The 24,860-nt window shown below is 39.5% G+C and overlaps 1 protein-coding gene across 2 annotated transcripts in view; it reads left to right on the top strand.

Moving 5' to 3' along the window:
- The window catches only part of RNF144A (ring finger protein 144A), a 66,104-nt gene that overhangs the window by 27,070 nt on the left and 14,174 nt on the right, over positions 1-24,860 (top strand). For both annotated transcript variants that reach the window (XM_071548380.1, XM_071548381.1), the window contains one exon: positions 10,976-11,121. In XM_071548380.1, the coding sequence (XP_071404481.1) occupies positions 10,987-11,121 (135 nt within the window). In that variant the 5' untranslated portion in view covers positions 10,976-10,986. The remainder of the gene's footprint in view (positions 1-10,975; positions 11,122-24,860) is intronic.

Below are 24,860 nucleotides of genomic sequence, written 5' to 3'. Positions count from 1 at the left end.
CCAACTCTCTTCAGTAATTAAAGGTTAGAAGTCCAAAAGGTCTTAATCACAGAATGGGCAATGTTGAAAGGGACCACAGGGCAGGTCATGTGGTCCCACCTCCCTGCTCAAGGAATGTCATCCTGGAGCACATTGCACAGGACTGAGTCTAGGTGGTTCTTGCATATGTTCAGTGTGGAAGATTCCACAACCTCTCTGGCCAATATGTTCCACTGTGCAGTCACCTACCCAATAAAAAAGTTGTTCTTCACTCAGGTAGAACTTCCTGTGCATCAGTTTCTGCCTGTTGCCTTATTAAATGGATTAATTTGCAGGGAAAGTAATTTGCCACTGTATAACTGCCAGTCATTTGTTCTTAAGGTTTTCTTATAAATAAGGAAAGAAAAACTATAGTTCAAGCATCCAAAAGCATCTTAATTTACTACAATTAATCAGTGAGTAAAAGGAGAAAACTAAATGGAAACTAGAAATAATAAACTAAGACCGACATATATTGATTTCTGAAGTGTGTTTAAGCATACAAAGTGGTACAGAGAAAATCCCAGTAGTATTCCTCTGCCTGTGTTCCCAAAATCAAAGGTCTGTAACTTACTATACTTTTTACCTAGGCAGGGGGAATTTTAGAGGGAGTGTTTCCACTGTGCTAATCCTGTGCTCGTTCATTTCTTCCCTATAATGCTTTCAGCTGTGTCCACGTCCCATTGTGGCAGTCCCGTGTTGTAATGGAGAGCACTCTGGACTCTGAATCCCAAGGTCCTGAGTTCGAGTCTCAGCAAGGACCATCCTCCGGCAGTTAAATGCCTTTCTGCCATCCGATCCTGTCAGATCTCAGATGCCAAGCAGAGTCAGCCCCAGTTAGTACCGGGTGCTGTGACAGTCCTGAGGACTTCACTGTCACTGTCCAAGCTCACTCAGCCATGGCAAATGGACCTTAGGACTTAAACAGTGAGGCCAGTTCTTTGCACGCTGTGCCTCACCTAAAAAATCCACTGTGCAGGCTGAAAGGACACACCCACGTGGGGAGAGCCCTCCCCACATTTTCATTTGCAAAGTCTGGCCATACATACACGTGCGGTTGATGCTTCAGCCTTTGGGTTCGGTATCTCTGCTTTGACTGGGGAGGCGTTGGGTGTGATCTCTGCCATGTGCTGATGCGGTGTTAGAGTCCTGCTGCTTTCTGCAGTAGACGAGTGTTATAGATGTACCTTGTACTGCTAATGTGGTTAAATGTGGGGAGGGAGATAAAGACAATGAAGCAGGAAGCATTACTGTGCAACAGCAATATTACTGTGAAGGGTTAGAACTGGGGCTGATGTTGAGGCTAATGCATTACACCTCTGAAATTACTGTAAATGCTGCTTCTCCGAAGAGGGGGAAGTGAAGGCAGACATTTACTCAGGTAACTAATGCACTGCTCATCTTTCCATCCACTGCTCAGCCTATGTGATGTGGTAGGTACCAGCTGATATGTCTATCGGAGGCATGATTAAGCTGTGTGAGCTGCTCAGTTATGCAGTAAATTTGAGGCAGAAGAGGCTATCAGTAGTTTTTTGTAATTCAGGTCATGTTCTAATCACCGGATTGCATGCATCAAAAAAATTTACTATGTTAATGGTTCACACTAACATAAAAACTTTTCTTGCTTGTGTTTGTTCAAGGTCTTGCAAGGTATGTGCTAAATAATCTGACTGGACCATCACATTCTAAGAAGAGAGAAAGAAACCAGATCACATTAAGCATCTGCCTCTAGTTAAAGTCATATGTAGTAAGCATCTGTTTTTTAAGTTTCCTCGCTGATGTAAGTGACATCCTTGCACAGGCGTGTGCTGGCTGTCACACCAGGACATGGAGAAATGTAGTTGAAACATGTAATTTTGGATGTTGGAAAGGAAACTTGGAAACAAACACCACTTTATTCACCAAGCTAGCATGGCTGAGATATTAACATAGACAAAAATATAATTAAATGTTGTAACGTGGTGCTTAAGAGGACAGTTTTTATTTCCTTTTGACTGGTGGTCCAGATGTGTCAATCAGAACTAGGGTTCCACTCCCCTTGCTCATATTTGCAATTTCTCAGTAACTTTGCATAGCTTTAAGTGTGGTGTCTATCTCTAAGCTTCCAAGACTTTTCTCTTTCCCCCCAGCAAGGAGAACTCTTACAGAGCTCAAGCTTGGTGTTATTTGGGGTTTGTGTAAACACAGCTCTTACTTTTCTGAGAGAGTCAACTGTGAAGAAGGAAAAAACTTGTATGTTAGAGTTTCAGACTGCATCTTACTGACTTATTGTTATTGTGGACACAGCCCAGAGTGTACTCAGTCATCAGCTCTTGTAAGCAGAGATGAGGGAAAGAATAGGAGGAAACAAGGAAAGGGGTGGAGGGGAAAAGAGTTTGGGAAGAGAAAAGAAAAACATGGGAAAACGTAAGGAGTGGGAGGAAAGACACAGCAAAGCAGTTGTTTTAGACTGGGTGGCTTAGGAATTTCTGGAAAATAAAATAAAATGTTGCCCTGGAGTGCAGTGGCATTATCTGTGTCATTTTTACTGTGGCCTTCATAAGCTAGAGCTTTATTCAGTCACAAGTGGCTTCTGACAAATAGTGTTCAGGGTTTCTTGTAGTTGAGTTGCATGCTTAGGTTACAACTTTACAGTCTCTTTTAGGCTGGCTTTATCTTACCACACTTTCAAACCTCTTCTGGGTGCAGCTGATCTTCCTGTATCTAAAATGGTCAGGGCTTAAACATGTTAACTCTTAATGATTTAACCTGTGGCCTCCCACACTTCTGTATGGGCTTAGTGGTTGCCACAATATTGCACAGATGGTACCTTGATATTGACCCTGGTACTCAAAGGCAGTGGTTCTCTGCAGTAAAGTTTATGGGAATTTTTAGTGAGGATCTAGTAGGTTCATTGCTCTTAAAAGCAAGCAAGGTGGGCAGACTCGTTCTCTAGAGACCAAAATGTATTGCAGTCATGGTGTTTTCAGATCCAGATGATACACCAGTGCGACCGTGTCCAGGCTTTCCCCCCTGTATGGTGGGAGGTGGAGTTTTCCCATTCATCATGGATGAGGATGTTTTTAAGATCCATATCCTCCTGACCTTGCTGTCTCAAATTATCATGAGGCCTTGTGTTTCTGGCTGCTGAGAGTGCTCTGAGGTGTGCTGAGGCCTGGGACTCCAGTGCTGGGAAATGGGATAGTGCAAGGACTTCTCAGTTTTTGCCTGGGGTGCTCTGCTGGTCCAACACTTTTATAATCTCTTGGATAGCAAACATTTATTAGGCACATGAATTCTGGGCAATGTTGCTTAGGATTTCTACATGTGTCTTTTTATTCATGTCATATTTTGAGGAAAGTGAATGTTTGGGGCATAATGCAGTGGAATTCCACTTTAATAGTTATTTTACCCTGCACAGCAAAATATGCTACTTCTGGGAGCAGCCAGGAAGATGATCTGCTTTTCCTATTTTTCTGATTTCTTCCCTATCTTTCATATGTTCTGTATTGTATTCCTTCTTACTCCCTTTTTTCTCTTTGTTAAATTTCTTTTTTCTCCACACCTTTGAATCTTCCAGTTCTTTCCCTTCTGCCTGACCATTTGCCTTTCACATCTGCAGTTTTTCAGATGAAGTGATTTTTTTGGTTTTGTTTTCTTTTTCTATGAAATGTTTTCTCCCTTGCCTACAGGGTCTGAATAACAGCCTCACCCAGTTTATTTCAGGTTGCTGCTGTTTAGCAGTGCATCAGGAAGCCACAGTGGCACCAGAGCTGGTGACAAACACAGGAAAATGCAAGGTCAGGAAAGTCTTTGGCTCTGTCACATTATTCAGTGGCTGTAATTTTGGAATATATGCAAGGATCTAGCTCTGAGGCACTTCTGCATGGGCAGATGGCGCAATTATGGCATGTCTATCTAATACTATTTTCAAGTTGGAGTTTTAAAAATATGTTGTTTTCTGTCTTTGTCTTCATAATATCTTTTTTGTCTCTACTCACCCATGAATTTTATAGGCAGTATTGTCATATACATCCATAGATCTAGAAACTGACCATTACTTTTCCAGTATTTAAAACCTTTCATGATCAGCATTCAAGCTGGGTTGTCTAAGGTTTGGGATTTCTAGCCTTGTATGATGCTCTAATTCCTCTTGAAAAGAAACAAGAAATTTTTTTAGCCAGGTATTTAGCAAAGAAGTTGGGGTTTTGTGTTTTTTAGCGTCCCTTAACAGTGATTTGTGCCCAAAGCAGTAGAGTAGATGTGTTTTGTTTTGTATTCTTAATGTTATTGTTCAGATACCTTTCACTAGTGAAAAACTAGATGTTATTTATCTCTTTTTTCTGAGCATTGGAGTATTTGAATGTACATGTATATATTTTTATATTATATATACATGTGCATATGTTATATGTATATATTTAAGATACGGGATTTTATTAATTGTTTCATCTTGGAGTAAGATGCTCACATGCTATATTGTCCAGGACACTGAAGTTGCTGACAGTGTCCTAAGCTTGTATGTGGTCTTTTTTATTCCTTTTGGACTTGGGCACTGGAATAGGTTGAAGATAAACACCTGGTGAGGTTGGAGTTGATGGTTAACCTGTGTAAGGACTTAAAAGGCCAGGTCTGAAGAGTTCACAATAGACAATGTGTTGTCATGAGTTTCTGCAGTATTCTGCACAAACTGAATTTTCTTGCATGTTGAAATGAGTTGCACCTGAAAACGCTGTTACGCCTTTTACACTGCTGCAAGACAGAACATGGCTTTACTGACTGAGGTTGTCTGGGATTCAAAGGATGATGCCTACCTGCTGGACTTGTGTCTTTGATTGTAGATCAGATATATGAGTGAGTCTTAGGAGTTAGGCATTTGGCAGGATTTAAGAACCTAAGAAGGCAGGCATCAAAACTAGTAATCTCTTAGTCATCTCTGAACATCCATCTCAGTCATCTCTAGTCATGGTTAAACATCCATGTAAATCCAAACTTATGTTAGTTTGCCTGACATTTGTTGGAGAGGGTGATTCTGCTTTACCTCCCAAACAGTTCTGTGAGGATGAGTAACTGGGGACAGACAGTTAATTCAGATGCCAGTAACTGTGATTTTTAAGTGATTACTAAGTCTGTCAACTTGTGTTATCATAGAATCTACCTAGTGAGTGGATTTGTTAAGCAATTTGTTTTATGAAGGGACTTTTAAGTGACCTTATATCTGTGGTATAGTTGCATAATAAAAACTGGGTACACCAACAAAAAGTAGTTGCTCAGTGGTCAACTACATCATGTAGGGTTCTTTCACTTAATCCTGAGGATATTTGTAAAAGCTTAGAAACAAAGAAAAATGGCATCAAGTTCAAACTCTGACAGAGGTATAACAAGGCAAGCTGCAGGACTGTTGCTTATCCACCAACCTGTCCCTTCTGGCTTGAGGGTATGGCAGATAGTGTTGAACTGTGTGCAGTGAGCCACAGCTGTGGCTGCATGGGAAGGCTTGGAATTGTTAAGGTCGGAGTCAAAAATATTCACTTAATAGATGTGGCAGGCAGTGCCAGTTCCACATTGCAGTGTAGTAGCCTTTCTGCAGATGACTGCACTTCAGAAATGTGTGGGTTTTTCCACATAAGTACAAACATGGAGATTTTTTAATGGATTTTTATTTTCATATATTTATAAAAATTGTATAAACATTCTTCATATATTAAATAAATACATACAATTGTACTGAGAGGTGTTTGACTTCATGTAGGAGGAAATGCAGTCTGAATTATATATCTATAAATATATATACACAATATTAAAACTGTACTATAGCAGATGTTTGATTTCATCTAGTAGCCTGTATTATTTTAACTAGAGTTATTTTGACAAAGAGTGATGAGAGGAATGAGAACAAATTTTAAATCCTGTTTAAATCCCTTTGACTCCTAAAAGAGCTGCTTTTCATTGTGTCAGTAAATTCAGATTAAGATAACTCCTTAAGGCAGATGACTTAAGTGTACTTAATTAACTATCTATCTGGTAGGAGACTGAAGCCCTTAATTTAGAAATTAAGCCCATCCCTGATCTAAAGCTGAAATTTAGATTCTGCCAAAATCTCTATTTTTAGTCTTGCTTGGTGAAGAAGACACACCAGTTAATGTGCTGCATATGACTCTTACTCAACCCTATTTTCTAGTCACTCTTTTCTCACATCGGTGGTCATGGGTCTGAAGTGTTGGCAGTGTAAATGCAGCTTGATTTTACAGTACCGTGACATACTTAACTAGTATGCAGATAGAAAAATCATGCTGTTTTATGATTTGTTGCATGACTTGTATGGAAAAAAGTTGCATTATTTCCTGCTTTCACAAACGTTTTCACAGTATTTGTTTCACTGTTTCCTGCAACTTTTTGAGACCTAGAAAGAAAGAATTGTTCTTTTCTTGACTTACCCGAGGTCAAGCCAGTCATTTGCTCTCATTAAAAAATATAATCTGTGTAGGGGGACCAAAAACTGAGGGATTACTGTTCAGAAATACAGTTTATGTTCACTTAATTCATTAATTGTTCTGCAAAAATATGAAATATTCTTTTTCTCTCCATACCCATCTCCTGGAATGCCTAACAGTCATATTTTCAATATATTGACATGTTGTTACTGCAACAAGATTTTGGTCACTTTTGTCTCTTTATGCAGTGGTTTCCTTCTAGTGTGGACTTGCACATGATTGCAGAATTGAACAGTTATTAATCAGGTTGTTCATTATTTATGACAATATGGCTCTGAGCAACCTCTTACTAAAGCTATTTCCTAAGCTTCCTACTTCCAACTTGCTTTGGGATGCTGTCCTAGAAAATTATGTGATGTTACCGTATTTCTTGCAAATTCAATGTTATCACATATGGACCACGGTCAGCAAAAATACAAAAGTGAGACTGACGTTGATTGTGGTAAAGTTCAGAGTCTGAACTGACAACCAGCTTCCCTTCTGGTTTTTCTGTGCCTCTATGTCTGATTTGATGTGTCTGTTCTCAGTATTAGTATTTAGACTGTTTGGTAAGCAACACTAAATCTCCAGTGAATTAAGTATTTAGTGGGCAGAGGCCTATTCAGTGTGGATATTGGACTGTGGTTCTATACCTTCATTTGCTGTATTTCTTGTGGCCTCATAGCAGATAGCCAAACCACGAGGCAAAACTTTCTACTGGCTGTTTGTGTAACTGATGACCTTGAGCACAATGACAAACCAAGACTTTTTCAGTATCTACTTTTAGTTACCTTGTCTTTTTTGTCTTGCAATTACTCACTATTCTCCCTGAAACCCTGCACATCACTAGAAAGCATGAGAATACAATCTGAAGCCGTAAGTGGCCATAACTATTGGAACAGTAAGAGTCTTAAGTCTGTTTTTGGCAGAAGGTGTTTGTTTCTCTGCTCTTCTCTTGCGAGTTTGTTATTTGGTTTTGTGTTGGGCTTTTTTTTTAAAAAAGCTTTTTTAAGCATCATGATATAAACACAGAAGCTTATTATTTAGTTGCAGCAGTGTGCCAGATGATCATGAAACAAGATCTAGTCTGTGCTTGGGGAGCTTCATTCTCAGTGTCTTTAAAGGGATACATAGCAGAAATGATCCCCTGGGATGTGGAGGCTTTTTGTCTTATTTGGCAAATATATGTGACAAGTTTCTTGATCCTGCCCCATAGTGAATGCAAGATTTCTTTATTAAAAGGTCTTTGGCAAGGAGGGGTGAGCAGGAATGGCTTTGTTGCTGTTTGAGGCTGAATTCAGGTTTTGCTTGGTTATCACCATGGCTGAATTCAGCACAGATTACATGCCAGCTGTATGTGGCAGCCAGTTTCTGCTGGCCTGTTGGGAGCCAGCTTGAAAGATACTTCAATTCATTGTTGCTGTGCAGAATAATGTGAACAGAAGTATTTCCCAGTGAGATGTTACTGCAGTATAGTTGTGCTGCAAAAGAGGAATTACCGCAACGCTGCTTGAAACCCTGTTGAATGTCGTGGGGAACAAGGGTAATAAGCCTTGGGGCTAAAAGGTGGATATCATCACTTATTGACACACATTGATATATATTTAAACTTTTTCCTTCTATATTTACTGAACTTTTAGTCTGAATTGTCAGATTTTATATCTTCACCATAAAACTTGCTACGTTTTTGGTCTTGCTGTTGTATGCAAGTGTATCCTTAAGTTTAAATTCATCCCTAGTTCAATTGCTGCTTCATCTATTTATTACTGTAAGTATCAGATATGCAATAAGCTGGTCAGGACCAGCAAACAACACTCCAACTAACAGCAGACAGTTCAGGTGCGTTTGGTCACTGCTGTCAAATACCTCATGAATCAGTCTGGAAATATCAGATAGACCAAACCTTGGAAGAATAAAATGGAGTTTGCTGATAATTCATGTTAAATGAAACAGTAGTGGTGATTGGCAGTAAAGAAGTAGCCTAATAACCTTAAAAATCTTAGTTTCGTTCGTATGGCTGTCAGACTTTCATGTTAAGGTGTCTCAAAACAGTACCTAACACTGTGCAGCGTTGGGGGAAGGAGGAGACTGTTCCCGCCTGTCCTCCTGTAGCTGTGGAGGGCTGAGACAGAGATCTTTGCAGTCCAGATGCTGGAGGTGAAACGTTTATTGTGAAATACACGAGGCTTTTATGAGGTCCTGGGGGGAAGGTGCTGGAACTGGGACTGGTTTGGGTAAGAACTCTGGACGGGGAAGTGGCTCAGGTGCTCAGCTAGAGAATAGGAAAACGGAGGGACTAACACCCAATAGAAATCCATAGTTTGGGGACAGATGAGGCAGCAGCCGGTAGGATTAGAACAGGGGCAGAAGCGGGCAGCAGCCATAGCCATGCTAGCCCGGGCGACACCGGCTCCACGAGGCAGAGGCATTCTGGCACGGAGCTGGCGCTGCTCGGACCGACGGGGCCCGCCCCTGTTCGTCTCGGAGCTGTGAGGGCGGCCCCGTGCAAATTCTGGTTGCTCCGCTCCGGTAGTGCGGGGGAGAGGGGAAGCAACCCCCTGGGCGCCACCGTGCCCGTGTGGCAGACAATGCCTGTGCTTAATGAGCGTCATAAGTCACCGGTGGCGATGCCTCTGGGGAGGAGGGCGAAGAACAGGGAACGGGTGGATACAATACACGGCTAGGGGAACACAGAAACTTTGTAATTAAAAACCCGGTACAGGTAAAACGCATAATTTGAAACTTCAACAAGTCTCTCATATATACAACTTGTTAAGTTCAGGGCGCTTTCCCAGCGCTACGCTCCTCGAGGTGCACTTCAGCGTTTTCCCACATAGCACAAGTTCTATTTTGTGACGTGGAGCCATTATTCATGTGGTGTTCTGCAGGACTGTTACATCTGTATCCTTTGAAACAGTGTGGAGTTTGTGTGGGCTTTCGGAGGAAGGGATCCAGAGCAACCCTGGAAATGGGATTGCTTAATCTTTCTTTTCTCTCTTCCTCTTCTCCCTGGTGGCTGCACTGAAAAAAAGTCTTTTGGTGTCCTTTATGTACCTTATAAAAAGTGTCTTCTAATGAGTTAGACTGATTGGAGGAGGGCTGACAATCTTCACTTACTTTCAGAAATTTTAGAGACCTTGGTGAAGTCATGCCCACAATTAATTGAATATCAAAGACTTGGACTTCAAAGAAGTGCTTGTGAAGTCTGCATGTGATTTCTTCAGGGACAAAAAGCATGTTCTGCTTGAACATCCGCCTAAATCTAGTCTAGTAAGCATTAATTTGTTGTGGTTCTAGAGGTCTTGCGAAGTTCACAGATATGACTCGGATATAAGCAGTTCCTGCAAGGGCTAATGAAGGCAGGAATAAAAAAGGAGAAAAAAAAAAAGAAAAACCAAAAAACCTGTAAATATGGTTGCAGTAGCATAACTGCTGGTGTGGGGAAGGTAAGAAGCCACCTAATTTTTGAAGGTCGGAGGTGAGAAAGTGCAAACCCTCCCAGCAGCTTGGAATGTGAATTTTTCTATACTTAGAAGGTCAATGTCACAGTGACAAAACATTATTAGCATGTAAGTTGTTAAGATTTGATGTGTTCCGTAAGTTACCCCAGATGTTTGGGGGAGTGTGTAGGTTTTTGTTTTGTTTTTCTTTCTGTAAAACTTGTAAATTGACTTTCCTCTTTGTGGGAATACATTTGTTTATGTGTGAGATTTTCTTTCTGGTTAGTCAGTCTCCATCTGGACTCTGAAGCCTAGGATAAAGCTGCTCTGCATAGTCCTGTCCTATTGCTGTGTTTAGGGTAACATATAGGTATTATAGCCTCTTCTTATAGCTCACTTTATGCTCATATTTGCCCCAGTTGGTTGTTTTGACAACAAAGTTGTGATCTCAGCATATTGAAAGAGTTGGAAGAAAAATGCAGGCTAAAACTCAGTGCACTCAACATATTTATTGTTCTTTCTAAATTTAACAGCAAACTGATTGATTTGTCATGTTCTTGGGAACAAAAAATCTGGCTCTGTGAGTTGCAATATCATTATTCAGGCAAAGGGGCATAATAAATGCCTGGTTTGAGAGATCTTTTGAGTCTTGCTTGGGTAGTTGAGGTTAAGAAATGTCATAAGTAAAGTTTAACATTGGTGAGAGAAAGCTTGTAACTAGTGGTGAAAATATGGGATTGGAAATGAGATTTTTGCATGTGCAATACTTGATAATCCTGTGACCTAAGGTCATTTCTACTTGCTCTCTTATTTTGTCAGTGCATTGCATGTGGGGTCTTTTTCCTTCTGCTTTCTACATGCAAGTTCTGTCAGGCAGGGGATGTATAGCCTAGTGCAAGTGTTGCACTTTCAAGTTAGCTATTGCTAACTACTTACAGTGAAGTCATTGGAATAAAGCAAACTCAACAGGCAACAGTTGACAATGTGATTTCCAAGGTCAGAAACGTATAGAGTATTAGTTTAAGGGAATAATGGGGAATCTTTCGTTTTTGTGTGGTTTTTCAGACTGCTCTGCAATGACTACAGCAAGATACAGGCCTACCTGGGACTTGGTACTTGACCCATTAGTGTCCTGCAAGCTCTGCCTTGGTGAATATCCCGTGGAGCAGATGACAACAATAGCACAATGCCAATGCATCTTCTGCACCCTGGTGAGTTTATATTCTGTATTAGGCATAAAAAAAGAAAACATAATTTGAACTACAGGATTTCCGCAGTGTGCGTTTCACCCTGAAGTAATAATGTTGCAGTGGAAGTAAATATTGTTGCTGTGTACTTGACACAAATGTCAGCAGGTAAACTTTTCTCTTTTCCTGAAAAAAAAAAGTACTCAGCACTTGGAACATAGTGTATTGTTACCTCCTTAGCAAGGCTATTCATGCTTTCCTTTTTATCTGTGGCTTGGATTTGGGGGTGGTTTTTTGTCGTGGGATTTTTGTTGAGTGCTGAGGTGTTTGGGTTTTTTCTAATTGTTTTTTGGTCCTTTAATTTTTTTAACTTTAGAAGAGAATATACTTTCACTTGGACTGATGATCATTGTGGAACAGTCCCTTCCAACTGCCTGACCACTTCAGGGTTTATCAAAAGTTAAAGAACGATGTTAAAGGCATTGTCCAAATGTCTCTTAAACACTGACAGGCCTGGGGCAGCAACTTCCTTTCTTTGAAGCCTGTTCCAGTGTTTTATCACCCTCTCTGTAAAGAAGTGCTTCCTGATGTCTAGTCTGAACCTTCCCTGGTGCAACTTTGAGCCATTCCCACATATCTTGTCACTGAATACTAGGCAGAAGTGATCAGGAGTTCCCTTTCTACTTCCCCTCCTCAGGAAACATTAGAGAGCAATGAGGTTACCTCCTCAGCTCCATTCTCTCCAAACAAACCTAAGCTTTTCAGCTCCTCTTCACAGGACACACCTTTCAGCTCTTTCACCAGCTTTGTTGTCCTCCTCTGCATGTATTCTAGGACCTTCATATCCTCCTTAAATGGTGGGGCCTAGAACTGCACACAGCAGTCAAGGTGAGGCTGCACCAATGCTGAATAGAGGGGAATAATCACTTCTGACCAGCTGATGAAGCTGTTTAATGCACCCTGGAATGGGGTTTGCCTTCCTGGCTGACAGGGTTCACTGCAGACTCATATGGACCCTGTTGTCACCCAGCATCCCCAGATCCCTTTCTGCAGGGCTGTTCTCCAGGCACTCCTCTCCTAATTTATGCTTGTGTCTGATGTTATTCAATCTGATGTTTCAACCTATTAAATTTCATGCCATTAATCATAGCCCAATGCTCTAATTTTCCTAGATCCCTTTGCAAGGCATCTTGTCCCTCAAGAGAATCAGCAGTACTTCCCAGTTTTGTATTAGCATCAAACTTGCTAATGGTGCATTCAACTGCATCCAAGGAGTCGATAAGCATATCGAACAGAACTGAGACTAGATTTGAGCTCAGAGGAACAGTGCTGGTGACCAGTTGCCAGACAGATGTAGCCTCATTGACCGCAACCCTTGGAGCGCAATTCTTCACCCAGAGCACCATGTACTTGCTCATCTCAAAGCTGGACAACTTTCCTTCATTCACTAGGCAGCTGGCCTTGTCATAGAAGGTTATCAAATGAGTTAAACAAACTTGGCCTTTGTGAACTCATGTTGACTGTGCCTCATGATTGCATTATTCTTTAAATGCCTTTCAGTAGTACCCAGCATAGCCACATACTTGTAACTAGAGAAGTAATTAATGTAGTACAGGTTCTAATTTCACTGTATTGTAATTACAGTCACATAAGAGGTTTCCATTAGTATGTTGTACAAATGTTTGCCTGGAATAACAAGCATTTTGTCAGTTAAGTACTAAACATTAGGAACAAAAATGTAGTATGTGACATGATCATTATCACAGTTAATGGATATTGCTAGTTTATGAAGAGAGAGAAAGAAAATTAGTACTAATTTTTCATCTCTAATAATGATTTGAAATTAAAATTTTAGATCCTTAATTTTTGCAATGGATGCAGGTTTATAACCATGGTTCAGCACAGGAAAAGTGGGAGTATTATCAGTAAGAATATGATTTCTGGGATACATGGTGTTCAGACTTTCATTTCCCTAGAGCCTGACATGGTGTTACAGATTAAGACATGGAATTAAGTGGGGGTTTTTTGTTTGTTTTTTTTTTAGGGGAGGATTTGCGAGAGGGGGTTTGGTGGTTTGGTGTGTGTGTGTGTTTGTTTTGTTTTTGTTAAATTTGAAAGTTCTTTTCAAGAAAGTTTTTTTTGTGTTTTTAATGTTCAAGGTCAAGGATTTTAGTTACCTTATTTTATTTTTCTTCATGGAAATAGTCGTCTTTTAATAATAGATTTTTTTCCTGATGGAAAAAAGAGCAACCAATAGAACAGACAGTTCTGCTTTGAAAGGAGTGCTTGCTCAAGCATGAAAAGTATATAAAATAATAACCTTCATGAAAACTGTTTTCCTCTGTTCTAATACTTACAGCCAAATGTTCTGTGTTTCTCCTGCTTTGGTGTGGAAAATCCCCTAATTTCAGTTTTCATTAATACTTCAGTGGTAACAGAAAGGCTCAGTTACTAGATATATCTTTTCATCTTCACCTGGTTCCTTCTGATGTTTGCTGCTGTCACTGATCTTCTGCTTCTTGGTAGAATATGGTTGCTGACTTACTGCTCATTTGAAAGATGTAACCAGTTGGGAAATGTTCAATATGTAACCTTTGCCAATAACCTGTTCTTAGCAGCTGACCTAAGTAACCTGGCTGTGGTGACATGGGGTTTTTGTTTTGAACTCTATTCAGGTGGAATCATCAGCCCATTTGAACTTATATTTGACTATCTTCAGTAGTCCATTCAGATTTGCCTTTTTGTTTAAGGGAATTGGTGTAGTTTTTTTGCCTCTTGTTTGCCACTTACATAAATGTCGCTACAGTGGCATTTGAGTGCTCTAAAATTTTAAAGCGCTGTCATAAATTATTAGGAAATATTACCCTTGCTTTCATCGGTGAGGGAAGAATTAAGCAATCCAAATAAATGCAAGAGGCAATAGATGTAAACCTGTTACAGCCCTGACTTTCATCTGAAACCCAAGGCCTTCATCTCTACCTTTGGGGACAGCTTGCAGGTTAATAAATTGCGGAAGGAAGTACTCTGAATCAGGCAAGATTGTTTAGCCTATTGGCAATTGTTAAGGAAAAGTGTGATGACTGTACATAGATTCCTCCACTGGTGTTCCTCCAGTGATGATTGCCAGAAATACCAAAGACATTGCAGTCATTAGTATGAACTGTTCCTTATAAAGGGCCAAACTAAAGTTGTTTAAAATCAACAGGAAGGACCCAAGCTTTTTGATTCCAGATTTTGCATGGAGTCTATGTATGGTAGATCTCGTACATGTTGTTTGTTCTTGATTGACCAACATAAAGTTTTGTTCTGGCTTCTTGATTTTATGTAAATAAACAGAGATAACTGATGTCCTCTCCAGGGATATGAGCAAAAAAAGAAAAAGGGCTGTCTGTTACAAGTGTGAGAACTATTTTTGCTGCAGCTTTTGCCACTAGCTCTAGCCCTTCTATCTAAATCACTGCAAAATGAAACAGCACCAGTATGTAGAGATATTTGAAGTGCAGTGCTACTGATATGTAGGCAGAGTTTGGATCAATTTTCAGGTTTCTCAATCCTATAATATTTCTGTCTGCAAGTCTTGACTCTTTATAATCGTGGAAGTGCTGTAGTAAAGGTCTCATGAAGGATTGTCTCTTCCTGACACTTACACAGTTGCACAACTTTGCTATTCAAAAAATAGAATGAAGACACTGTTTCCTTTTGCTTTCTGGCAGAGCTGTGCATTGATTGAATAGAATAGACTGCCATTCCTCTGCTGATAAGGCATAGGCACTACAATTTCCCATAGTATTACTTTGCCACTGTGGCTATTAGTACAATACTCCATTATGGTTTTTATCCTTAAGATTGTTAATGTGCACACAGTGCTGTGAGCTCTCAATTTCTGTGTATCTCATCCATTAGGAATGTTGCAAGAATGTATTTTCTCTGGTACCTCAAGCAAATCTGTTGTTGGATTGCTTAAGGGACTAGAGGAACAAACTAGAGACTAGAAAGAAAAATAAGCTATCTGCTGGTAACTTTTTGCTTGTTTTTCTGAGTATTATCAAGGAGCAACCTATATCTCTCTTCTGGAATCATGTCAACAATAGGACCAATCTTAAGTGTGCTCGTTTAATCCTGGACTGAAACACTTAAATGTCATGCTTTTCATTACTACTTTTCCCACCTAAATAGCACACAGGACATGGCTAGTAACCTTGAATTTTAAGATAGTTACTTAACAGTTGCTTGCCCCAGCAGAAGCAATTATTTTGCATGATTTCTTCAGAAAGCTTTCCTCATGAGACTCATAGAAGGAAAGGGAGAGTAAAGCCAAGAACACCACTTTTTTATTATTTTTTTTTTATTAGTTACTGCCCTAATTTTGTTTCACTTATTACTTAGCCTTTGCTTTTTTTGAGGGGGTAATGGAAGATGAGGGAGCAATTTTAGTCCAATTCTTATCTGATATTCTGACTATTTTGTAATCTATGATGAAATTTTCATGTGTCTTAAAGGACAGGATAGTCCCTTGATATTACCAATTTTATATGTGTTAAAGCTGCAACACATTGGTGTTCCATTTGATACTCTTGCATGGAAGTAAAGCAGTTAGTTGCTTAGATGTGTTCTGATTCATGATTTACGTGTACATTTGCGTGCATAAATACTATATAATATATATGTATAAACATACACATAGATCTGTCAATGTGTTGCAAGTACAGTGATACCACTATTACTCAAGGCAGGCTAAACTCCTTTTGAGTTCGCATTAGATTGTTCAGTTCTCTTCTAGATGTTATGCCGTGCTGATTATTCTGGTACTGGAGGATTCCTTGCTTACTTTTCTCAAATTTAAAAAAATAAATCAGTCAAGTAGGGAGTCCAGGCAAGAAAATGGTTAGAAGAAATATGAAGCTGACTGAAAACCTGTCTTTGATACAAAAGGTTATTTTGATTACTCATCTACCATCCACCTCGTTACTGATGGAAGGAAAAACTGCTGTTCAGATGTGTGAGAGAAAGGGCCTGTCTTCTGCTGCTTTTTTGTTGTTTCTTGTTGGCCAGATGTGCACATGTGCATCAACTTTGTGGTGTTTGAAACTAACACCGCTTAGTAGATTTGATACTCCTCTACCTTAAGCTCTTGAGGCAGCTGATTAATCCTACCTGGACCTTTTTCGGCATATTCTATCTCAAGTAGCAGTATAGTGACAAACTCCTGATATCACTAGCCCTTTCAAAACAGGATTACTGAATTTGCTTAATTGTGGCTGTTCATGCATATCTGCTTAATTCTAATCATTCTCCTATTTGAGCTTCCTCATAGGCTGAAACTCAGCAAGGCAAATATTATCCTGCTTGTAACTGGCATCAGGCATCTGGGTTTTTTTGGTTTATTTTCTTGTTGTCATGCTTGACTAGAAGTGCATAGAGCTTCTCTGAGTTGAATGACAGAAGTTGTGATGTACTTAGTGTTATCCCTCACATTTGCAAATGAGGCAGAGACAGTATCAGCTTCTCCTTCCCTTGGGACAAGGCAGACAGGAGCAGTGTGGGTGGGAACAGGTGGGCTTGGCTGCCCTTTGCATTCTGCATGGTTTGTCTCTGATTGCCAAGGGCAATCCACCTCAGCAGGGTAGCACCATACAGAGGCCAGGCTGTTCCTTGCCTCTACCAAAGGAAATGCCATACTTGCTTGGAAACAGGAGGGAGGGGGAAACCTAATGGCTTGTGAGGTTTTACAGACTTATGAGTCCTTAGTAACTGTAATGTTTGCCTGTTTCTTACTAGCTTCTGGCAAAGCTTGCAGCTTGCTGCCTATGCTCACTTACCCCAGCCTTAGCAGAGAACTGATACTAATCTTGACACGTGATATGTTGGTAGAGGCTTCATGGTTATAGGTCACTGTGTTTACATAGCAATTCACATGTCTGGCTGGGTTCTGACTTGTCTTTTAGGTGCTGTGATGACAGAACTTCCTGCTTAAATAATAAACTCACCTGTTCACAGAGTAATTAACGTGCAGTTGGGAACCACAGAACCCTGAGTGAAAACTAAACTTAATCCAGAGCCTTCAGGTCTCCTCTCTTGTATGATGTTACTAAAGAAGATTAATGTTATATTTCCTTCATCAAGGTGTTGGGAAAACTAGTTCACTCTGGTTTGCATAGTGTTTTGCATGTGAAAAAGGAAGGTCCTTTATTTGCTGCAGGTGTGTTGTCCTCTCACTACAAATATTATGTTCTGAAATAGAATAAACTTTTCTTAAACATGTAAGGAAAGACTGAATTTTTTGTTGATGTTTTTGTCTCCTGAATATTTGAGTTTCATCCCACATATGCTGGCATTTGAAAACAAATATACTTTTGTGAAGTTTACTCTGTGTTTTTATGAATTGCAGTGCTGAATAGGGGACAACAAGCAGCTTATGCAAGGAAATGGAGAGGTGAAAATCCAACATGAAAAAAGTTTACATGTGCATCCACTGGAACTACCTATTCCAAGATCAAGATATGCACAAATCACAGGATATTATCCTGGTCTCATTTGGTCATTTTTGTCTGCCTACTGATGATTGATTTCTCTGAAGAAAAATTGTTCATCTTATTTTACAGTACTGTCATAAATAAATGTGTATATAAAAAACCAACCCCACCACTTCAAAGGCAGCTGTAATTCTGGGTTGTCTTCTCTCACTCTTTTAAGATATTCAACTGGGAAAAGGCACTTGTTTTTCCAGTGCATTTGGTTCTGATTGCTTGGTCCTGCTTGTGATTTCTGCAGTCAGTGATTGCTGTTTCTCAAAGGATATCTTCCAAATCCTAATATTTCTCACGCTGAAATGGTCATCGGGGCTCCTCTTTCTGCATTCATGAAACATGCATTTCTTCTTGCCTTCTTTCTTTTGTTGACTGATGGCCCCATGCTGCCACTTCCCTGTACTCAAACTGGCACAGTCAGTCTTACATGGAGGGATTGGAGGCTGGATTCAGTCAGAGGGGTGATGCACCTCATCCCTAATCTGAATATCTTGTCTGAGAGTTATTGTTTGCATCTGTTAAGAAGTGTGTACCAGGCACTGCTGTGATATTTGGGTGTACTCTGAGAAAGCCTTTGGACAGAGGTAGAGCCAAAGCAACAAAATTGCTCTACTGTCCACAGAATGAATCAAAATCCATGATTGCTCTAACCACGATGGCATGTGCAATGACAAAGTCCCTTCTCCTGCCAGTGTTCTTGTCAATTCCCATCCTGAGATGCCATCAGCTGATGGGAATAAAAGGACTTTTGGACAAGATCAATTCTTACAGCTCAGAAAAGGATGCTCAGGTGATTTGTCCTTAGACATGGAAGCACATAGGTCATGTTTATCTTTCTCAGCTATCATCCTGTTTGGCCATCATCCACAGGCAAGATTATGTGGTTGCATTTAGTCTGACAATATAGTCTGTAACAAGTCTACAGAACAGCTGGTACAGTCTTAAAAATTGACAGCATAGTGGGAGAAAGAGACAGATACAATTTTGAACAGAAACATATCTTTAAAAAGAGGCCAAGTATTGGGCAGGTAGAGGCCAGAAGGCTGTCAAACAGGTTTTTCAAATTGTTTGCCACTCTGGGGGAAACACTTATCAGCTGTGCACTATTTATCTGGTCCTGGCCAAGGTCTACTGGTGTGTACATTCTTTTTCACAGAAAAGGGCACTAAACATTTCCCTGTTGCAGAGCTCTGGAGCACCTTGCAGGTACTTACTTGTCTGAGAGTCAAAGTTTTGGTATGCTTGTGTAGCAGAATTTTTGTCTCTGTAACAAAACAAAGAATATAGAGTAGACATGTAAGACTGTTGTCTATTACTGCTTTCAGATTTGTAGATTGGAAGTACTGCAGGTCAAGATAAGTGACTCTTTCTTCCTGTGATTTATTCTTGGATGATGAATCAGCTGCAGGGTTAATAAAAACTGAAATTTTAATGAAGATTTCTTTGAAGACAGAATATTGTCTCTGTCATGTCTACAGAAGTGGAGCTTAAGTTCAAAGTATTGCTACAAACATTAAACATTTTTGGTGCATATCTGTGTCTGGCCTAGGTGTTTTGTGAAGTTGAATATAGCTTGTGCTTGTGACTTTGGTCAGTACAGTTGACAGTTTATTTAATAAAGAGAAAATCACTCCTACAGTCCTGTGTATGCCTCAAAAAGATCTCTGTGATTGTGTGCATAGATATTTTCTGTTAAGTCACTTGTCTGCTAAGTAGGATTAGGGTGGTACTGCAAAGCTAGATTGTAGATCTGCTGTAGAGAATTACGCACATTGGAGCAGCAACACAAGAGTGATTCTAAGTTGAGCCTGTTATTAAATAACAATAGATTTGAGGCAGGATTATACAAAAAGGCTATGTAGTGAGTTTGAAAGAAGCTTAAAAGCTCTCCAAGAAATCTATGGTGTTTTTCTTTGGTTTTTTGTTGGGTTTTGGTGGGTTTTTTTTCCTCTCACATGTTTTCTTCCATGGGAATCTGTCAGGTTATAGTTTTCTTTTTCTGTGAAACACTAAGATTAAAATAAGTTGGCTACAACTAGGGTGCTGCAATGGAAGGATACAGACAGAGGAAATGAGGGTGTGGAGCTTTGCTTGGGGATGAATGAGTAGCCAACCCAGAGTTACAGATGAGGTTTAAAAGGAGGCAGGGATAGGTAACTTTATTACTAGGGTCTACTACAGGAGGCTAAAGTTGGAGGGACTTTTTATAAGGGCATGTAGTGATTGGACAAGGGAAAATAGCTTCAGGCTGAAAGAAAGTAGGTTTAGATACTAGGATGGAATTCTTTACTCTGAAGGTTGTGAGACACTGAAACAGGTTACCCAGAGAGGCTGTGGATGTCCCATCCCTGAAGTGTTCAAGGCCAGTTTGGATGGAGCTCTGATAGCCTGGTCTAGTAGAAAGTGTTCCTGTCTATGGAAGGAGAGTTGGAACTAGGTGGTCTTTAAGGTCTGTCCCAACACAAGCTATTCTATAATTTGTCCTGTTACCAGATGAGCATTTCTGTTGCTTTTAGAAGTATCCACCAAGATACTTTAAAAGGTAGCACATGAAAGTTATATGTGGCTACAAGAGTCTCTTTTTCAGGAGCAGGCAATGTCAGGCCTTACTATATCGTCCTTCTCTCCTCCTTAGAGGACACCCCCAGTGTAGGCTGCTTATTTTAGGGGAGTTTTTCTGCTTGGAATTGTTCAGCTTTGTCTAAATGGAAAGTATTTCTAGAAAACAATGTATTATTCAGGTAAAAGCTCTCTTCCAGAGTGAAATTGCTGTTGGGACAAAAGGGAGGGGAGCTATTATTCCAAAAGTAGTAGTCTCCTCCTGAGACATGGACACCCAATTGAGCTGTCTGATTTGATTTTTTTTTTTGTGGGTAAAGAAATTTGCTTGCTCTCACACACATTTTCTTCCCCAGCCCCCTTGAATATTGCACACTGCATCAGTATGTACACTATCCTAATCTGAAGCTCTAATAGGGCATTACATCACATTACCTGAAACTTTTACAGTGTGTCTAGCAGTATAAATACCTTTTCACCAGAGTGACTGAGGAATTGGCTTAGTGGCCTTAGCTCAAAGCAGTGGAGTAACTACTGTTGCACTGTTTTATGGCAGGAAAAGACCTCACCTCCTTAGTATTAATTTTAAAGTCATGTAAAGAAAAACTCCTGGTATGCAGAGCATAAAAATATTACAAAATACTATCAAAAGTAGTTGTTGCAGTAGTTTTGTTCGTCTGTGTAGCTTCATCACATGAATTTTTGAGCTTTTTTGAGTATCCTGTTAGATTAAAAATGACCCACAGAACCAAACTGTAGATTTGTAGCTAGATAACACTACTAAATCAGTGCTTCTCAATCAATATCCTTTCATATTCTCTGTATTCTTTCCTAGAATGTAAGGTCCAAAAGTATCTTCATGTTCACCTAGCATGGTGTCACTTGTAATGTGAATCACAAAATATCAACCAACATTTCCTGGCTCTTCATGCCATTGAATGCAAGTTTATTTATATATGTCTGTGTGCATATATATATGTGTGTGTTTATATATATATATGTAAATGTATTTTTAGAAGTTCACTTAATACTGGTTTGCAGGTGATACAGAATTTTAGTCTAGCAATTTAGTTGATGTGTTAATAATCATCGGCCTTGAAAACATTTTCTTGATCAGTTTGAGCTTTAAAGAAATCTCCCTGTTGAAAAAGCATGTCAGCCCTTCCTTGTGTTCCTGTAGTGCAGTGCAAGCTCATAGTGATTGTCTACCCAAAGTGTAGGGTTATTTACCTGGGTAATCTTCAGGCACAACAGCAACTGTCTTTGCTTATTTTTAATGTTTACCATTAGCGAATGCATTGCAAATAAATTAAATTTCTGTTCTTTTTAGAACTTGGTAAAAGCTACATTTCTCTTTTTAATTGTTTTTCCTCTTTCAATTTTATCAGTGTGTGTGTGTGTCTGGTTTTTAAAAAACATTTTACCAACACCAACATGTGATGATTCCACATGTAGTGCACATTTCATTTGGGGATGACTGTGGCCTAGTGCCAGCACTAAAATACATTTGAAGTTTTAAGAAATAAAGCAAATGATATGGTGATTATGTACTTGGCTCTGCAATCCTGTCATGCTTTTCTGTCCTTTCCAAATCCATGGACTTATTTATAAAATTTCACATATGACTTGGTACTTGAATCTACAGCATTAAGCGTAGTTAGAAGTCTACATTTTGACAAAATCCACATAGCAGCTGTTAAGAAAATAATACAGGATAATCTTTGTGCCTGCCTAGCTCTCAAATAAAAAGTGACATCTTCAAAGTCATCCTTCATTTTATGCGATAGTAGCAATGTGTTCTGTAATGTAAATTTGTTGTGACTGTCCAAAAACATCTTCAAGTGTTTTATTGTATGCAATTTGTATTGTAAAATTACCTTAGGCACCAAGTGAATACATTTTTCTTTTTCTGTCAGAGTAGATGATAGATAAGTGTTGCCCTACATAAAAGTCAGATGCCTTCTTAGGAATTATGAATGGGATTTATTTGAGTTTTGGTGTCAGGAGAAATAAGTCAAAGCACCATCATCAGAAGTAAGTTCCTGGAATTCTTCTGGGAAAAAAATGAAAAGCTAGAAACTAACTCTTTATATATAAATTTTTCCTTTGGCCTGCACAGGTTTGTTACACCTAAATGCAGCAGGGCAAGACTGTGTTATGGTTTGCACATTAGCCAAAAATTAACCATTTTGATTCTCTTAGGGTATTTTGAACTTTATAGCATCTCTAAGGCAGCAGCACGTAATGGTCACTGGACATACTCCTAGTGGTGCAATTTGGATGTGTAGAGGTTGGAAGTACAGCACATCTTTCAGAGCTTTAAATACTAGGCTGTGCTTGACAGCTTCAGAAAGGAAGTAACTCCTTTACTAGCATCTGTCTCTGAGGTAATAAGTGTTCCCAATTTATATAGCCAGCTTATAGTAAAATTGCTGCTGAGTTGGGCTCTGTTTATCCTTTTGAGTTAAGAATGGATCTGGGCCAAAACTTCTCAATGTGGATGTGCTCCTGCCCTTTGACATGGGGACAGCAAGTGGCAGTAAGATTCTTGGATGACCAGGTGAAGGAAAAAGTTATCCACACACCAGAAAGGATAACAGTGATGGAAAGATGACAGAGCAGGGATGCACAAGGAGTATGCATGCACAGGTTAAAATACAGGGCTGATGCTCAGTGGAGCTAACCAGTCCCTTCTGACTGATCTTAGCAGCATCTGGTGCACTCAATGCGTCCGGACCTGCAGTTCACATAATCTTTAGCTAAAGTTTTATTTATAGTTTATATAGGCTACATACATCATATACATATGTATATAGTTTATATGCAGCACGTATGTTGTGCAGGGCTTTACTTTCCTTTGTCTATGGGAAATTGCCAGAGTTAAATGGCAATTTTCATGGGATTCCCTGTCTAACATTCATGGCATTGTAAAAGTAAATGTTAAGGTATAAATCTGTATACTTAAGAAATCCAAACAATCTTAGTGGTATTCTAGGGTGCCACCATATAATAGTTTGTTCTTTTCCTCCCCAAAATAATTTGATGTGCTGAGAGAATGCATGCTGGACAGAGATCTAAGCTATTCCACTTCCCTGTTTGCTTGTTGTAACTGCAGCATAAACCAGTAAAACTTGCCAAATGATTGTTATAATTGTATAAAGCAAAAATTTACATGACAAAAAATCAGGGTTTTATAGGTTTAGAGTCTCTTCAAGTGTGATCTACTTAAATAATATTAACTTATGTAATTACTGTAATAAAATGAGAGTTGTTGTTTTGGTTTTTTATAAGGAAGAAATAAGTGGAATTTGGTAAAAGTATTTCTTCAAATAAAAGCATCTTTCAGTTGATGCATAATCCACCAAAGGAAGAGTAAAGATGCTCCTTGGTTTTATAAGGGCCAGTGTACAAGAAGAGCTGTTCTGTGACCTTAGTCCAACCTCAGCCCTTAAGTATCTAATTTGAGCTTCTGTTTTCTCTGAGAAAAAGTATGCAATAGTTAATTTTGAATGTTGTTTCTGGTGACTTACATTCTCGCGTTCTTTATTCATGCTGTACAGTACTTTATTGCCTTAATGGAAAGGCTATGAAGATACTTTATTCCAGCATGGAATCAGCTACAAATTACATAGAAAGTGAGCAGGACTTTACTTGTCATGTTTTTATAATTGTTTTGCAATGGATTTTTATAGTATATAATTGAATACCTAATGCTAGTGTTGTTTTGCTTGCATGTTGCTGCATTTCTGGTGCAAGTGGCATGTCTTGTGTCTTCTCAAGAGAAGCCACAAGTACCCTGTGCTTCAAATTCTCTTGCAACCACTTTGAGTTATTTCTTCTCCACCCAAGAAATCTCTGGAGTGAGAAAGCCTTTAGTAGACAGGGTGTTTTATCCTCTGCCTATTTTGCAGCAATATTTTTTCAGCTCGAGACACTTACCAGAAGGTGAAGCATGAGAAGTGCACTTGGCTGTGCTGACTTTGAGGAGGCAAGGGCCAGTGCCCACATCAGGGGAAGGCCATGGATGCAGCTTGTGATAGGGTTGAACTGTGTCATTTCTTGGAAGATGTGAGGAAAGGGAAGAGAATCAAATAGGCTTTGGCAATGATCCCAAACAAGTTGAGGAGTAGAATTAGCCACATTAATGATTAATGATAGCAAAGCTCATTCAGCTTGAAAAGTAGTTTCTATAAGTGCTAAGTGCTGGCATTAAAAATTTATGCGTTTTCATTTTAATCCACACTTGGCATCTACAAATGGAGAGGAAAGGGAAGAGCCAGTAGTATCAATATAGCATCACTAATACCTCAATACAGCTGAAGTGACAGTTTGCCAAGGTACAGAGCCTAGGATCTGGGTCTTGCAGAGCTTAGCCTGTTATTGCAGCTAAGTGGTTCTCCTGAACTGCTCCACCACCCACCCTGCAGAGCAATAAGTGAAGGCTTGGAAACCTGCAAGTCAAACATCTACCAAGTGAACAGTTCTCCTCCTTAAATCCCTACTGATAAGGCAGAGTACAGTCTGTCACACGTGGATTTCTTCGCACAATTAAAATTTTTAAAATTATCAGTTTTCTGGGTTTTGTTTGTTTGTTTTCCCAGAAATAGACCTGTTTTCTCTGCTGAGTGGGAGAGAGGAAAAGGGGACTCTTAACAGAAATGATTTGTTCTGCTATCA

Source organism: Pithys albifrons, chromosome 2 (genome assembly GCF_047495875.1).
Source record: "Pithys albifrons albifrons isolate INPA30051 chromosome 2, PitAlb_v1, whole genome shotgun sequence".
Classification (NCBI taxonomy): domain Eukaryota; kingdom Metazoa; phylum Chordata; class Aves; order Passeriformes; family Thamnophilidae; genus Pithys; species Pithys albifrons.
This window is presented reverse-complemented; position numbering and strand designations above follow the sequence as displayed.